We start from the raw sequence: 18,665 nt of genomic DNA on the forward strand, positions 1-18,665 counted from the left end.
CGTGACATAGAAACATCAACATTTAAGTCGGAAGTGTTTTTTCGTGTTGGTATTTCTTGGTATTTTTAAAGGGAATTCAATGTGGCCTTTAGGACTTAGATCTACTGGTATTTGGAATAATAGGAAGACATTGTGGCCTGTAGGACTTAGATCTACTGGTATTTGGAATAATAGGAAGACATTGTGGCCTGTAAGACTTAGATCTAATGGTATTTGGAATAATAGGAAGACATTGTGGCCTGTAGGACTTAGATCTAATGGTATTTGGAATAATAGGAAGACATTGTGGCCTGTAGGACTTAGATTAACCGGTATTTGGAATAATAGGAAGACACTATGGCCTGTAGGACTTAGATTAACCGGTATTTGGAATGACAGGAAGACATTATGGCCTGTAGGACTTGGATCTACCGGTATTTGGAATGACGGGAAATCAATGTGGCCTCTAAGATCTAGATCTACCGGTATTTGGAATGACAGGAAGACATTATCCTAATGTTGTAGTTGTTAAGTAGCAATTCGGATTTCAAGTCGAGAATGTTTCAAACACAGACCTATATATATCTAGACTGGCCATGGACATCTTTTAACACTACAAAAAAATGTAGTGAACATTTTTGAAAAAATTGAAACAAGGCGTTGTTTTGTAAAGTAGTCAAATGAAGGAATTTTTTTTAAAGCTAACCTATGTAACATATAATTTAATTTTTAGATCTAGATCTAGTAATTGAACATCGAAAAAAGAGCACTCTCGTCTCATAATTATAATTTGCAATTTTTAGATACATAATCTAAAAGGAACTAGGTAATCAATCTATTTAAATGCTACTGCACTCGGACTCGAAGACAAGCCTTATTAATTAAGATGACTAAATATCTACGTTTTGCACTATCCCGTCTTAATGGACACTAACAGGAAATGGCTTTATTAAATGAATTGGCGTGAATATATAGCTTTGTGATTAATACATAGTATATATATAGGTCTGTGAGTTGATCAATTTGTTTCCGTTTTCCAGTCTAGATATAATATATATAGGTCTGTGGTTTAAAATCGTAAATATTAACTCTGATGTATTAACTAATTTTTATTATTCAATGTAAATGTCTCATTTACTTAACCCAGAGTCTAGTAGATCTAACTCTAGAATCTACATTATTGTTTTTAAAAAATGCTAACCAAAAAAAAAAGGAGTCCCAAAACTGCCAGTGTGTTGGTTTATTTTTCTTATCAATTTTAAGCATGTAAAATAAGCGAATTAAAAAGTCTCATCGGCCAGTCTAGGGTTGTGAGTCCGTGTGTATATTGTTAGGATGCAATTAGGAATTTGGAGCAAAAAGTTATTTGTTTCATCAAAGTGTTCAGCGTTTGACTTCAAAAGACAACGACGCGACTAGTCAAAAAATAAGACTAGAAATTAAAGTGTAACGAAAGTAAACAGTCTCTTGGCAGCTTTCATAGACCGCCTTTAGTTTCTGGAGTAAATCTTTAACTTAGCGACATTCAACGGCCCCCTTCATTACGTATAACATTTCTTGTTCGTTCTTCATCCAGCAGCCTCGATTATTTTCTACTTTGATGGCATTTCGGCTTTGTTAATCCGTTCGGTTATGTGGATCAACAAACATGGCACAAGATACAGCGCGGAGGTGTTTATATATATATATTGTTGTAACTCTTGGGTAGGCACTCAACGTAAAGACAGGCAACACAACACAGTGTAACAGGAAATAAATAGTTGTGTTTATTCACTAGGACAAACACATAACATCCTTCAGCTTCCTCAGAGTCTTCCTACTAAGTATACCAGTCCTTTGCTACTTAACCCGAAAGTGGACAAACGACAGCCTTCCACGCTTCGCTCCAGGTCCCCTCTACAACCTTCAGGCAGCACAAAAGCTGGCTTCTTAGTTTCCAAACATTCAGACTCTTCACAATCCCTGATGCACTGTTCTTCTCTCTATCCTAGTCTCTTCCTGTTTACGTTCACTAGTGCGCTAGTGCGCACCTCAAGCACTGATGAAAGGCAGGGTTACAACAATATATATATATATATATATATATATATATATATATATATATATATATATATACAGGAATGATAAGATACTTATCAAGCAAGTTGAATTGACAGAAGGCTTAGAGTGTTTCTGACAGACCGACACTTTTGGTCCGCGAGCCACAGTTTGAGAAACTGCAAAACGTGGTGTCTAAAAGAATCATGGGACACAATGCAGTCTGTCTGCTATCAATGTCAATTTGTACCGCTCTTCAAAGCAAGGAGACAACAGAGTGAGCAGTGACGTCATGTGACTACATGCTGGAAATAATCTTGTTATTTTTTTATTTTTTTTTTGGGCTCTCATTCCCGGAGGGCGCCGCAGCGCCATGCAGAGCGACGCCACACACGATGAGGGGCGGCTTACTGGTTGTAAAATTAGTGTCTGGCGACATCCAGACAAAAATGGCTGCGAATGTCTTTTGATAGAAAATCTACTTTGTTTAATTGATCAGATCTAAATAATGGTAATAATTACAACGATCGCACAAACACTCACAGACAAAAATCAAACACACACACACACAAAACAACAACATAAAAATACTTAAAAAACAAAAAGATATTTATCTCCTTTATGCAACTTATAGAACGAACGGAAAAGCGTTAGAACCTTTTTTGAAATCCGTGTCCATCGAGGTTCCATTTTCCATGAAGTTACGAGTAAATTATAAACGCAATGGAGATGATAGGAAAAAGAGTGAATGAAAGAGGAAGGAGAATAAAAAAAAAACAAAAAAAAAAACAAGGTTACAAAGACAGTTTGTGTAGAAACACAAACTCAAAATCGGCCCCGGAAGTGGTCCACCCAGTCAGGAAAAAAGACAGGTTTCAATATTTTCAGAAGAATACCGGAATTAAATTCTATCGGAAGTTGTCCACAGTGGCAGGTAAAAAGGCAGGTTTCAATATTTTCAGAAAGAATATCATAATGAAATTCTATTAAAGGCATATGACAGAGAAGAATGGAGAAAGAAGGTTGATAGATCCTGTGTGGTGCCCCAAAGGTCCAGCAGACCAAGGGATAGGTGAAAGTGAATGTGATGTTAGATGGGAACCTGGCCTAACTGATGTCTTATAATGAGTATCTAATTGATCTAATTGTTTTGTAAAGGATCAATCTCTTATTCAAAGCCTCAAGAAGAAAAAAAAACATTTCCGTAAAAAAATCAAAAAAAAAAAAAACTTTAGTTTTGTGTTTCTCATGCATATATCGTGATCGCAGTTCACGAGAAAATATGAAAAACTACTTATTAATTGTTGTTTTAAATTATGTCCAACTTATTTGCATAGTAAATCTATTTTTTTCTCTTTAAAAAAAGTTAACATTTTTTTTCTAAGTGTAGCAATTAGTATGACAGAACTTACATAACTTAGCAATACAATTGTAAAAACTAATATTTTTTGATAAAAAGTCTAAAACCATTTGCATAAATGTGTTTAAACAAATTATGCGATTTGGCCTTCCTTACTAAAAAGCCTCCCGTGATTGTTACTATTAATAGTGAATAGTTGTAAAAATGGTGTATTTTTATGAAAAAACTGCTTGCATAATTGATTTTAAAAATTAGATTTTTCGCTTTCAGAAAAGAAAACAGTGGCATTGCATCAGAACTTTGAATGATCTAAAATATCATGATGTCCGATTTTCTTTTTCTCTTCTAGTTTCTGAGATCTAAACGGGACGGACGGGCGGACAGACAGGCCACACAAAACTAATAGCGTCTTTTTCCCTTACGTGGGCCGCTAAAAAAAGAGAGAGAAAACAAAGAAAAGAGAGAGAGAGAGATAGAGGCAGAAAAAAAAGAGAATTTGAAGAAAAAAATAGATGGGAATAAGAGAATTACAAGAGAGAGAGAGAGAGAGAGAGATATATTATTAGCAACTATTGACAACTTTTTGTCGTCAATACAAACAGATCCTTGTGTAACACAGACTGACAGAGTGACAGAAACTAGAAGGAGATCAATGAGGCAAGAAAGATGAAAGAATGTAATCCCTGAGGAAGTCAAAGCTATACTTACAGTCAATTTTATAGTGGACTTTTTGTTTTCAGTTCCGTTTTATTTTTGTTTGTCATTATTTCCAGGAATTTTTTTTTAAACTGATTTTATTTTTATTTTTTTTCAAAATCCAAAATTTTTAAATTACTTTCTATATTAATGCTTCCATTTATTTATTTTTTTACCTTATTTCTCTTCGTATCACCGACCACTCCAAAATGTCTTCAAAGATTTTTTCGAATCTCTAGTTAGATGTCAAATGCCTTATCAATCGATCAAACAGATGGATGCATAGAGAAACAGATAGGTAGATGAAACAGAGGAGTAAGCTGCAAATAAAATGAACTCAGAATTGGAAGTCTCCGCGTGACTTATGAGAGAACTGAAAGATGAAACTGAACCATCAGGTTCTATTTTTTTTTCTTCTTGTAAGACATTTTTTTATTTATACTGCATATCAACACTTCAAGCATGTCGTCATGTCAATCAGGAGGTGAGGCTAGAGAAGCAGATTGGGAGCACAGTGGCTGAGGGGTTAAGCGCTTGGCTTCCAAACCTGGGTCCTGGATTGGAATCTCGGTGAAGACTGGGATTTTGAATTTCGTGGATTTTTAAACGAGTCCACCCAGGTCTAATGGGTACCTGACTTTAGTTGGGGAAAGTAAAAGGTGGTTGATCGTTGTGCTGGCCACATGACACCCTGCTCGTTAACCGTTGGGCCAGAGAAACAGATGGCCTTAATATCATCTGCCCTATAGAGGTCTGGAAGGGGAACTAACTTAACTAGAGGAACAGATTGACGAGAACGTAGACGGGAACTATTGTGATGTCATGTATTAAATGACTTTGATGTCACATGTTTCCACATAACCAACCAGAATTATTCCACCCATTCATAGATTCTCCAGGAAATGTTTCCACTCATTTTTAAGTTTTTAGGGGGGGGGGGGGCATTCACATAGCTCAGCGGCGGAATCGAACTTTTTTATACAAGAACGTCACAAGAAGCTCAAATCCGACACTAATATTGATGGGGGAGGTGGGGGGGGGAGGTGAGAGAACAAAATGACGTCATGAAGCAGGCGATGAATGACGGGGGACGCTGGACGGACAAATACTGAACATGTTCTGGGGGGAATCAAAGAGAGATAACTGAAGACATTCTCTCCCACTGGTTACAAGGCATCGTCTCCCTTTTGGCAACACCAAGGTTAGCAATTAATAAACAATTAAGATTTCCGAGCGGGCGCCTGGCATTGTGACTCAACCCCTTCCTCTCCCTCCACCCCTTCCTTCCGAAGTCATGAATATGCAAATATGAGCCGAAACCTTCTCCGCTTCATCCCCGCTCCAACAGCGAATATTTTTTCTCTCCCTTTTTTTCCCCCTGGCCGTGACAACTCCAGAACCTGGTCATATTTTGTTGTTTAGGAGCCCGATTATGATATTATCTTTATTCCGCCATTTCTCCCCGTGTCCTGGATAATTGACATGTTTTGTGGTAGGACTATATGATTGGTGAGCAATAAACCTGGGCCACTCTACTCACGGAGTGAGTCATTGTCAGTCAATGACTTTAGTGGTTCGACTTTCAGTGCTGGGTGACACCGGGACCATGGCGGTTTGAGAACCACTTAAAATGACTTGATTTATGACTGCTGTGAGTCACGAGGCTGGGGTGGTGGGGTATGTTTAAAATAATAATTTCTAAAAAGAAATTGTGTGTCATTTATTTGCTGCATGTTTTTGAGTCTCTTTGACTGACTGATCTGATCAAGAACTGACAAGTCTAATGAGTTCCAATTGTTTTAAAACACATTACTTGACTTTGGCTGAATGCCAAGATTATGCCTTTACTGTGAATGCGGTTTAATGATTTCTGGATGTAGTCGAATACAGCAAAATTTGAAAGACAAAGTTGTTAGGTGCGCAGCGTGGTGTGAATGTGGAATGGTGCGAGTGCGTGTTGAAGGGGGAAAAAAAGGAGGAACAGACAATGGGGTATTGTGAACGAGAAGATTATTGACATTGGTATTCATAATCTACAAACCGTAGTTCTGTTTGGTCATTGGTTAAAGAGTGTCGTCTGGTCGTAACAATAGTGAATTTCTACTTCAACCAAAACTAAAAAAAAAAAAAGGTTAACACAATATCTCAATAGCCAATTTTGAAACATAAAAAATATTTAAACGAGAAGCCTCTGTCTATTTTTATAAATGAGTAGTAGTCTATTTCTTATAGATCTACATAGGCGTCTGCCTATAGGGCCAATTCAACGTTTATCGACTCACTGGACTATCCACATCGTCCTATAACCTCGACCACCTTGCGATACATTTTAATACAATAATTTTTACTTTGTCTAGTTTTTTACTTTTGATATCCGGTTTTCAGCAATACAATTTAGTAACATAGAAAAGAAGGCAAGGCGATATGGAGAGTTTTTGTTTTCTGACACCAACGACAAAAGAGAAGAGCATTATGTTATTTCTTAAACTATTTCTAGTGTATAGAAATAAAGATCTGACGGCCATCCCCCTGGTTTTGGAGTGTGCGTTTGGGTGTTTCCAATGTGATTATGAAGATTGGGAGTATTTATAGCGAGAGAGAGAGAGAGAGAGAGAGAAACAGAGAAACAGAGAGAGAGAGAGAGAGATTTGTTTAACTATCAGTTTATTTCATTACATCTCAAGTTGACTTTGTCTATATTGTAATAATAATATAGGCTATTTAGTCTTGTTCACAAAAAAATGTATTCAAGTTTTTTTTTCACACTTTATAAGTTAATATTTACTTTGCCTACACTGGTTTAGTTTTCTACCAGCAGTTCGGTGCTATAAGTCAATGATTGTCAACAACACCACCCCACCAACACACCTCACGATACACACACACCTATTTTATTTATATCTATCTTCTTGATTGTTATACTGACTATAAAATACATTACGTTTATTGCAAGGTTACTCTGGGATCGTATCTTGTGGCCAAACTCACCCATGTCTTCGCCTGATCGCTCGTTCGCCTCCCACGCTGAGCTAATGGACAGAGCCGATCGTAATAATCATCCTCTGGAAAACTCTGAAAGCCAAGATCAATCTGCTAATCACTCGAGCGTAAAAGGTCCCTTTTTTTTTAGGGAGGGAAGAGGAGGGAAATTTTCGACACTGATGAGGGAGAAAGGGACTCCCCCCCCCCCCGCCTCCCCCCCCTCTTCCCACACACTTTTCATGAACCTCGAGGTTTGTGTGTGTGTGTGTTTTATCTTCCTTATCGTGATGTTCCATCGGGAGGCTTCTCACATTAAAGGACACTGGGGTGTCATTGGAAGCAGCGGCAAAAAAGGATGGGGAGAGAAAAAAAAGTGACCATTTTGTGGGATGGAGAGGGGGGCGGGAGCGATAAGAAGGTGACGAATTTCTCATGCATCACGCTTTAACATCTGCTAGCTGCGGTTATCCATCTTTGGTGAGGGTGAGCGAGCTCTCTAAGGAAAAAGTTTATCATTTGGGTTCTTTTTTTTTTCCCTCCATCAAAATGTGACTTCGTTTGAAAAAAAAAAGATTTTAAATATGAAACATTTTTTAACTCTTTGAATGCCACACGTTGAATGAAAAGCTCTAGTTTCGATTGTGTACAGCACCTCGTGGAAACAAAAGAGTTAAAAAAAAAATACAGGAACAAATTTATTTTACAAGAGAAAAAAGCGATCACCCCCTTCCTTCTTTACCCACTGATCCAGACAGGTGATAGGATCAAAGGGCATTGAGAAAGCTAAAAGCATGAAATGTCAATACTATGTCAATACTATACGATTTATTTTTCCTCTTTACATTACGAATAAAATTCATTACGTACTACTTTTTAATTAAGTAATTAGAAGATTGATTATTATTTCATACTAATAATTGTGCAAAGTTTCAACTTGATTCGAGAATGGCTATGGGGAGAAATAACGTGTACAAAAAGTGTACCAGACGGACAGACAGACAGACAGTGAGTTAAGCTTTGTAGAAATTAAATCAGAAACTATTCAAATAAATCAAGTCTAAGAGATTCAAAACAAAAACACAAATACGTGCGAAATTAGTTCAGCTTATTTATAACTCCGCAAAAAAAGAGGTCGAGTGCACTGCCCATACCTATATATTTTGGTGAGACGATTGTCTGTCTTTTTTTACCCGCTGCTTGCCATGTACAAGTTAATAAAAAGAATCTATTTATACAGTTCATAAACAAATCTCTGTGACTCATTACGTGGGCTATGTGTCATTGTCTAGTAGAATATTCTATGCACTGGATGGAAGTAGTCGTGTGTCTAAAGAAGGTCCAGTTAAGCTACTCTGTCATTATTCTAAGATGAGTGGCAGGGGATTAGTGGGTTGTACATCTGGGGTCATTTGGTACCGTTCATTGGTTACGTTGATGAAGCTAAATTTAGCCTTACAACAAGCAGAATATAAAAAAAAAAAACTTTTGACATTCTTGCATATCACAGTTCGATTCCCCGGAGAGCCTAGTGAATGCCCCCACCCCCAAAAAGTAGACAAGTTAAAAACAAGCAAAATAAAAAAAAATTCCTTTTTAAAAAAAAAAACAAAGCTTGTTTAAAGGGGAAGAACTCCGCCCTTAAAACTATATCTATCAGTAATGTACAATTTACCTTATTCGATATCATTAAAATAATTAATTACCAATAAGTAATTGACTAATTGAATTTTATTTCATTGATTCAAGTTTTGTTAGGTACAATAAATAATGCGGGAAATGCGTACGGGAGAAATAGGGTTAACAATTATTTAAGGGGACTAAACCCAACAAAGTTATCAATATATGTGAATACTAAAGGAATTTTTTCAAATGGTGGTTACAAATGAACCATACAATGAACAGTAATTAACTGACTATTTGTTTACTTTTTTAGCGCCCCCGAAAGTGGAAAAGACGCTATTAATTTTGTGTGAAATGTCTGTCCGTCCGTCCGTCCCGTTTAGATCTCGTAAACTAGAAAAGGTAGAGAAAATTCGACATCATTTTATTTTAGACCATTTAAAGTTCTGATGCAACGGCTACTTTTTTCTTTTCTGAAAGCGAAAAATGTAATTTTTTAGATCACTTATGTAATAATTTTTTCATAAAATAAAACAATTTTACAACTATTCACTATTAATAGTAACAAACACGGGAGGCTCTTTATTAGGGGAGACGACTATCTACTATATTTTTAACACATTTATGCAAACGGTTGTAGATTTTTTGTCAAAAAAAATTTTTTTTTTACATTTGTATTATTAAGTTATGTAAGTTCTGTTATACTAAGTATTATATTTAGACAAAAAAAGTTTACTTTTTTTTAAAGAGAAAAAGTATATTTAGTATGCATATAAGTTGGACATAATTTAAAACAATAATTAATAAGGAATTTTTTTTATATTATCGCGCGAACCGCGGGGTTCCGGACAATAAAAAAAATACCCATAACCAAAGGGACATTTTTTTTACGGAGATGTTTTTTTCTTGAAGAATAAGAGATTGGGCCTTTACAAAACAATTATATCAATTAGATATTCATTATGAGACATCTAACTTCACATTCACTTTAACCTATCCTTTGGTTTGTTGGACCGCTGGGGCACCACACAAGATCTGTTAACCTTTTTTCTTTATTCTTCTCTGTTATTTGTCTTTGATATAATTTCATTCTGATAATATTGAAAACCTGCCTTTTTGCCTGCCTGGGTGGTCCACTTCGGGGACCGATTTTCAGTTTGTGTTTCCACACAAACTGTCTTTGTAACCTTGTTAAAAATGATTTGTGTCTTCTCTATATCAATAAATAATATTGCAAACTTTCAACTTGATCCGAGAATGGGTGTGGAAGAAATAACGTGTACAGTAGTGAATACACTTTTACCAGACAGACAGATAGACAGACTGAGTTGATATAAGCTTCGTAAATACATAATAAAATACTGTTTTTTTTTTAGTGTTAAAGTGTCAGATAATTCAGGTTCAACCCATCACCTATTCGTTAGGAAATCAACTTATCCTCAGATGCATGAATTTTTCCCGCTACACAAAAAAAAAATGCCCTCTTGGATAGCCATTAAGAGAGGAAGCGTATCCCCAATGACTACTGACTCAGAGTGATGTTAAACTGGTCAGGGTTATAGGCTCCTCATTTCGTCTATACTACATCCGTCTGGTGCTGTAGAGTCACTTTGAACGCTCCCATCAGTCCAACGTTATTTATAGTCCAGTCACGTGATTATATGTGACCTAGTTTTTACAGCATGCTTCCGGCAATAATCTATGGCCGTTTCCAAACAAGAGAGAAATATTAATAGACCTCATTCACCAATCGTAAACAAACAACATTTAGCCACGTGATTATCTATCTCTTCTATACACATTACGATCTAATTTTTAATACACAATGGCACAATGACAGTTTGTTTGTTGTTTTATCAATATTATCACGTGACTAAATGTTGTTTGTTTACGATTGGTGAATGAGGTCCATTGAATAATTAAAACGTGTTAACGTAATATTAAGTAATTGTTGATTTTTTTTTTTTAATTCAACAAATTGTATCCATGATTTATATTATTTACTGATGCCATTTATGACTGAGAAAAAGTTTGCACAAATCCAATAAGCAAGTCTTAGGTTTAAATACTACTCTGCCAATCCAAAAAAGAATGTTAAAATTTACTCTTTTCTTGTTAGCTTATTTCAGACCTCTGTGCATGATACAGTATTAATAGTGTTACTTTACTTGATACTTCATACAATAAACCAGGGGCGGACAGGGTATCGAAATCTGCACAGGGTATTTGAATACTATTGCGTACATTATGACCACCACCACCCACCCATTTGTTACTGTTCTACTGGCCACATATAGGCTTAAATAATGGTAAGACTAAAGCTCATCTGAAGCAGGGTCTATGTGTAGGCTCTAACAATAGGAAAACAAAAGTGGTAGGCTAGTTTTTACACTGTAAGTCTGTACACATTTTGTATTAAAATAAAGACAATCAATCACAACGACTCGTGGGGTTACATTAATTATAGAATATAAAGTAGTCTACGGGTATTAATGTTACTTAAAGCGACACAGGAGAGGAGCCCCATCGGTCTATGTGGTTACGGCGTTCAGGGTATTTGCCAGAAAACCAGCATAGCAAGTCCATCCCTGCACATAACACATTGTGTAGAGTCAGAACTGCTTTAAGATTGTCAAGCGAGCACTATGTACAAGATGGAGTTCACCTGGTCTTTAGTTCTGCAAAGTTCTCACGTGCCGAGACTTTCCTGTTGACCCAATTTTTTTTTCCACACCAATTTATTTTCGTCTGAAATCTTGACCGCTCCCACTCACGAGCATGTAATTCACTCACCTTTGATAGTATTTCGGATTATTTCTTTTTTCCGCCGCTGAAAGGTACGCCCTTACACGACTGAACTTTGTCCCCCAGACAAATTGAAATCTTTTTTCCTCGGTAAACCCGCCCCCACCCGCTCGCACTTACACACGCGAATCGTGACTAACACTTGTAGATATAGTATGGACGACATGATGGTGAGTACACTGTAAATAAAGAGCTGGGGGTGGCTCGGTGCACGTTGCGCCATCCCTCGCCCCCCCCCCCCCCAGGCTTTTCTTTACTCGTAGGTCCAGCAACAAGTTTACACATAGAAATTTGTTTTTGTTTTCACCCAAATAAACCCAGCGGACTCTAATAATAGCTCTAGGTTTGGGTAGCGATAGGGAGAGAGGGCTGGGAGAGAGAGAGGATCAGGAGTGAATCATCCCAACCTGCAACCTAATGAACCTACTGAACCTAATGAGATGTGAAGTGGCTAGCCGAGACACAACGGGCTGCTCTATGATGTTTCCATCATATAAAGTCTATGATCTTAGCAGGAGAAGTAGTGTAGGCTAGTGGGAGTGTAACCTCTGACCCTGTCTATTCCTTTTTTTTTTTTATCTGTACGGTCTCGTGGCAAGCTTCCTTTTCAATCGCTTTACTTGAATTAATGTTTTATTTATTCATACACACACGCGCGCGCACACACACACACACATATATATATATGTGTGTGTGTCTGTGTGTGTGTGATGTTCAGTACAAAAAGGTGAGCATATATCCTTTAATAGCACGTCTTGAGGACATCTATTTCCCTTTGAGCAGATTTGAGTGTCCTCAGAGCAGAAGTACATCCTCGTTTGAGCAAGTGTTTGTCTGTCTTACATACAAAACTTTGAACTTCAGCTCCTCTAGTCGATGGTCTAAGACAACAGGAAGGTAGTAAACAGCTAATTAATTAAGAGTTTCGGTAAGCGAACCAAACTCGTGCCAGTTTCGATGTTCAAGATAAAACAAACGTGTAGGATTGATTTAAAAAGAAAAACAATTTAAAAAAACTTTTATTCTATTTCAGTGTAATTGTATCAATTAGGTGGATCAGTCATGTAATTATAATGTATATGTATGAGTGGCCAAGACATAATCAATCTGTGCGATTAGAAATAGCCAATGAGTGAACAAGTTGTTTTTATGCATTTAAAAAGCGATCACGGTAACTTCCACCCCCCCCCCTTTTTTTTCGTCCCCAACTGGTCCAGACAACTGTTAGGATCGTATTGCATTGAGAAAGCTAATAACAAGAAATAGTGCTAAACAAAAACAAATGGTAAAAATATTTTTAATCGCACAGATTTATTATTGTTGATCTAGATCTATTAAAAATTTAATTACATGACTGATCCAGACTAATTGAGACTTACTAGAAACTTTGTTGTTTTTTTAATAGTATTTTTTTCTTCTTGTTTTTCTTTTCCCACACAAATTAATTCATTGTAGTTGTGAAGTCTGAGAGTCTGCATTGAGACCCCGAATAACACAATGCTAGCTGTCTTTGAGAATCGAACAATGTTTGAGAAACCGAGCGCTAAGCCATGAAGCCACCACGTCCATTCGTGAGACACTCCACAGGAATGAAAAACGTAAAGCAGATTATAAAGCAATACTAATTAGACTAGGACAATGCGATCAACATAAAACTGACCAGAAAGAGTTGGATCCTGGGTAATCGAGGTCAAAGGTCCCTCCACTGACGTAGATTGCCCCGTTGATGACGCAGCTGGCGTGGTCGATGCGAGGGGAGGGCAGCGGAGCCACCTCTGTCCACAGGTCAGATGGTTGGTCGTACCTCTCCACAGAGTCGGACACTCTCTTGCCAGTGACCATACCACCTGTGGAGTAGAAGACCAGAAGATTTGTTAATTAAGTGTAAAACTTTAGATCTACATCGCCTTAATGGAACAGCCAATCAGCATTTGTAATACTAGTGTAATTTTAATTAATTTCTGTTTCATCTGTTTCTTTGGCCAACAGTTAACGAGCAGGATGTCATGGGGCCAGCACAACGACTAACCGCCTTTTACTTTCCCCAACCCATTAGAGTTAAGTGGTCTTCACCAAGATTCGAACCCATAACCCTAGGCTCGAAAGCCAAGCGCTTAACCACTCAATAAATTTTGTCCATTAAGTCTAAACATTCTATACATAGACACATTCATCCCTCGGTATTTTATAAACAAAATAACTTGTGATAAATGAAATAAATGTAGTAGACTTAGGTAATAATATCTTTTAACAAATAACAAACTCATTTTCTGGGAGTCGTCTCCCTACCTAAGACCAAGTGACGACAACGCCACCTATGTTGCATCTTTCACAACCAATCGGTGACCTCTTCCCAATGTCACCATAGAAGCACACAAACACCCAATAACACATACATCTATTTATATTATGTTGTGGCATAAATCTTACCTATAACATACATATAACACAGATATTTACTGTTAACATAGATATTTACCTGTAACATACAACTCACCTATGATCTATGACAAACATTTATTCTCTGACTTACGTACTTACCTATGACATGCGTACTTAACTATGACATACATACTTACCTATGACATACAGGTATCCTCCTAGAACTTCTGCGGTGCATCCATACCTTGCGTTGTTCAGATCCTTCACAGTCTTCCATTCATTCAGACGGGGGTCATACTTGTTGACTCTAGCGCTGAGAACGCCCGTGTTCCAGTCTTTACCACCGATGACGTAGAGGCATCCCTGGAAGACGACTGGCTTATAGCCGCAGATATCTTTGACCTGTTTGGCAGTAAACGTATTCTCTTTTGGGAAGATCTTCTGCGGACTGGTCGGGTCCACCATGTGGTAGTGGACGTTGGGAGACCCCGAAACTTTATCGAAGAGTAGCAGAAACGTGAAATGGGCTTCCGGTTCTTCTTTCTGTGGGCGATGATCATGACCTACTTTCTGGAAGTCTTCGCTGCTCAAGGCGCTTTTAGTTCCAGAGTTATTGGCTAGACTCATGTTTTTACTGTAACCATTATTACCAACGGAGTCAGCTCTGAGCGCTTAACTTAATGACGTTACTTCACATATATGTAAGGCCGTTGTTGAAAGATTTAAAACTCTGAGGAAAAAAAGGAAGAAACTGAACAACTTTAGCTACAATACATTCTTTCAACCTCATACAGAATTTAATTGTTTATTTAATGCTGACCATTGGGAAGAAATAGCCCTAGACCTCACTACGTGGAGAGAGACGGTGACCAAGAAAGCTATGGACGGTGAAAAAACATGAGCCTCAGCTCTGGAAGAAAAGCGTGCAATGCAAAAAAAAAAAGGCTCTTCTACCACCAAAGCGAAACCCACCTTAAACTGCGATACATATAGACGGGAGTGACTCTCCAAAATAAGGCTCCACAGTCATATGAAAATAATGTTATTTGAGAGGAATCATAGTCGTTACGACTGAAGGAGGCCAACTTAGTGCTTACGTGAAGAAAGCCCACAATAGTTAATATTGCTATTTGTTGAAGATGTATTTTTTTTTAAATATTATTAAAAGTTCTTCTTTCGTTCTGCTTACCATTATAATCTGCCATAAAATACGACTCTGAAGTCAATTTAATTTTCTATTAGAGATTTTCATACATGGCAGAAAACCTCGACAAGTTTTCTTGGTGTATCCGGTGTGTAAATGAAAGTAAGTGTTGAGAAGTGATGTTGTTAGAAAGTGACATGACCAAGTGTGGAGCACTTTTTAATGTAGAGCACTTTTTAATGTAGAGCACTTTTTAATGTAGAGCACTTTTTAATGTAGAGCACTTTTTAATGTAGAGCACTTTTTAATGTAGAGCACTTTTTAATGTACAGCACTTTTTAATGTAGAGCACTTTTTAATGTAGAGCACTTTTTAATGTAGAGCACTTTTTAATGTAGAGCACTTTTTAAAGTAGAGCACTTTTTAATGTAGAGCACTTTTTAATGTAGAGCACTTTTTAATGTAGAGCACTTTTTAGCACTTAAAAAAAATAAATTTGTAAGCGCTGTTCTATTTGTAGCTTCTATTATTTAATGGACATTGTTTATTTTATCATAAAAAACCCACTCAAGGCACATTATGCATACTGCTAATCGTTGTCTTTTATGTATTGAAAAACCCAATAAATGCGATTTATGCATACTGCATAATGTTATTCTATTATGCATTGAAAAACAAATTATAAATATTTGAATCTAAATAGCAACTTAACTTTTTAAAAATTTTGTTGAAATATAGAAACTAATTCAGTGACTATATAATGTTCTTCATAACAAAACATTCATTTAAGCTTTGAAAACATTTAAATTACTTTATTGTTGTTGTTAGTAAAACGATTATTCATTTCGTCAGATTGCCTCGTTTATTGGGATTATGTATTTAATGTATAAGCGAGTGTAAGTTTATTGCGTTATGACATAAATAAAGTATTCCTTTCAGGTCTCACAACGGGATATACCACTATAGCTTATTTTTAATGAGGGTGCTATGTGGCAAGCCCAACCTTAACTTTACCAACTAATGGCAAGTATCTATTGCGTGGAATCAAGGTGTAAAAAAAAAAATCAGAAATTTCAAATCCCAGTTCTCCCCCACAGATTGGAACCCGAGACCTCTAGGTTTGGAAGCTAAGTGTTTTACCAATCAGCCACCTGTTTGTCAAGACAAACTAGGCTCTGTGTGGTGTTCCCTAAGTTTATCTATTTGAACACAAACAAAACAAGTGTATGGTATATTTTCAACTCTTACCTATGCATTCATTTATGTCTAGTGCATTATATTAGATTTAATTAGAAGCATTTTTTTTATTATTGATATTATGGCTTCTGAGATATCCCCTGTTTGATGTTACACCGTACAGTAGCTCAGCTCGTGTTCCAATTCATGCGGACAATAATCTCATAGGTTTCATTTATTCAAAACGCTAGTTTAGGACTAACATTTTAGGACCAGGTCAATTTGAAAAAAAAAAAAAAGAATGCCAAACAGAATTATTATATTCGCACACATTTAGAGAAAATGCAGCCAAAATAAAGTCTTGACAATTGAATAAAAAGATGATAATCTTGCAGACCTTTTTCTTTTTTTTTTTAATAATAAGTGAATATTTATCGCCTTATATGGTACTCTTATTCCAGAGCCTTCTCAGACTACTTTAATCCGGTAATAAAAAAAGAAACCTTTAACTACTGCACTAACCAGTGCTGTAAGCACAGTGATTATCATGATTACTCATGATTAAAATCAAAGTCACTGTAAGTAAGACTACTCACAGGCATCAAACTTGACAAAGAAAAGACTAATATATATATATATATGAGCATATGAGCATCTGACATTCTTTACGTGGGAGATTGCAGAAACAAGATGTAAGAAAGGGGTGCCGTTTTGTGGGGGCGGGGTAGGGGTAGGTGGAGGAGAGAAGAGGGGGCGTCACTTTGGTGAGGTGTAAAAAAAAAACTAATCGTGAGAAAGAGACCCAAAATTAAAATAACGACACGAAACCGTCTATCTAGCTCCGCCCCTGACCCATTTTCATCCCATTGAAAAGGAGTGGACAGAGAAAGCAATAAATAGAGAGAGGGGGGGGGGAGACTCCAACCAACATAATCATCACATTTGGCCCATCTGTGGGAGTGCTCACAATACAATCCATTCAGTCATCAAACACTCTTATCTTAGTTCTGCTCACTTCCTTTACACAACGGACAACTAGCTGAGAAAAACATGACCAGATCGATGAAATCTGGACACAGCATTTTTTTTTCCAATCATGTCATCGATCAAAGACAAAAAATATGCCATGGGAAAACTATCTGTTGAATCAAGAGCATATTTTTTGTACAGCTTTCTTGTTTGCGTATTTTTGTCTATTTTAATAGAGGAAAAACATATGTATGGTATTTCTGTTATTATAATATAAATGTAATCTTAATTATAAATTCGAAAAAAAGGTAAAGGTTCTGGTTTGGGGTTTATGAATAAAAATCATTGCTTTAAGTGCAATGAAATAAACTTTACTTAACATTGTATGTATAGCTGTAGAATATAGCTTTGAAAAGATGTTGTGTCCTGGTCAAAAGAATCATAGAGTGCTTAGACTATACAATAAGCTTGTAGACAATTTTAGACTCAGTATGACCTAGATAGTAGATTCAGACAATAATGCTCAAGGAAAGGGAGAGTCGTGTGACAACAATTATGGAGTTTCTATTTTTAGAATTCCCTTCGACTCCTTATGATCCGATGTGGTGGAGTCTACAGATCTTTGTGTCCGTATTGAGTGAGATGTTTCGTGATTAACTCTTTCTCTCCGTAATTATTTACCACATTCTGTTGGAATCAACATTAGTATCGTCAGTTAGGAGAGAAAGAGTTAAAATACTGAACGTAGCTAGTGGGTAACTGCTTGCACTGTAGACATTAACTCTTGAGTTACTAACAACAGAGACTAAAAGTAAACTTCAATATCCTATGCATCTGTAATACCAAAACACTGAATATGTTTAGTATCGATTTAACCCCTTTAAAAGCCATCCATCCTAGAGGCGTTATTGCCCATAGAGGATTCTTGCCTGCTTGAAAACATTTTTTTCCCATCTAAAGATCTCCTGAGCTATTCATCTCTTTGCCAGAGTTCATCACGCCTCTTTATTCGTGGGCTGCAGTGGGTCACTTCCATAATTTTTTTTTTTTAGATTAGTTTGTCATTTTAGCTGTCGTTTTTTTGTGTTTGTAGTGTTATTACAGTGCCTTGAGCCTACATTTTGTTTGTTAACAGCGCTTTATAAATAAATTATTATTATTTCCCCCTGTATACTATTTGTTACCTCCCTATTCTCTGACATTCTTTCACAGTGACATGACGAATGTAGTCAGTTCTATTTTATTTGAGTCACAGGTTCTCAATAGCTCCTTTTTTTTTTTTCTAGGAATTTCTTTTCCCAAGCATTCAGCAGGTTTTCTATTTTATTTTGTTCCTGTCTAGGTCTCACTTGCATGTATTATTATTTTACCGCCTAGTGTGCATCACATTTATTAAAACTATATATCTACTGATAAACAATAGATTGGCGTAGTTGGGGTGGTGGGGTGGTGAGAGCATAATGTGAGTCCGAAGATTAGTGAGGAATGCAGTATTTTCCGTGGCAGCGCAGCCCC

The 18,665-nt window shown here is 36.7% G+C and overlaps 1 protein-coding gene across 2 annotated transcripts in view; it reads right to left on the minus strand.

Moving 5' to 3' along the window:
• LOC106063751 (kelch-like protein diablo) overlaps positions 1 to 18,665 on the minus strand; it is a 90,736-nt gene that overhangs the window by 39,947 nt on the left and 32,124 nt on the right. For both annotated transcript variants that reach the window (XM_056022200.1, XM_056022199.1), the window contains 2 exons: positions 14,059 to 14,591; positions 13,140 to 13,326 (listed from right to left, as the gene is read on the minus strand). In XM_056022200.1, the coding sequence (XP_055878175.1) occupies positions 13,140 to 13,326; positions 14,059 to 14,488 (617 nt within the window). In that variant the 5' untranslated portion in view covers positions 14,489 to 14,591. The remainder of the gene's footprint in view (positions 1 to 13,139; positions 13,327 to 14,058; positions 14,592 to 18,665) is intronic.

Source organism: Biomphalaria glabrata, chromosome 3 (genome assembly GCF_947242115.1).
Source record: "Biomphalaria glabrata chromosome 3, xgBioGlab47.1, whole genome shotgun sequence".
Lineage (NCBI taxonomy): Eukaryota > Metazoa > Mollusca > Gastropoda > Planorbidae > Biomphalaria > Biomphalaria glabrata.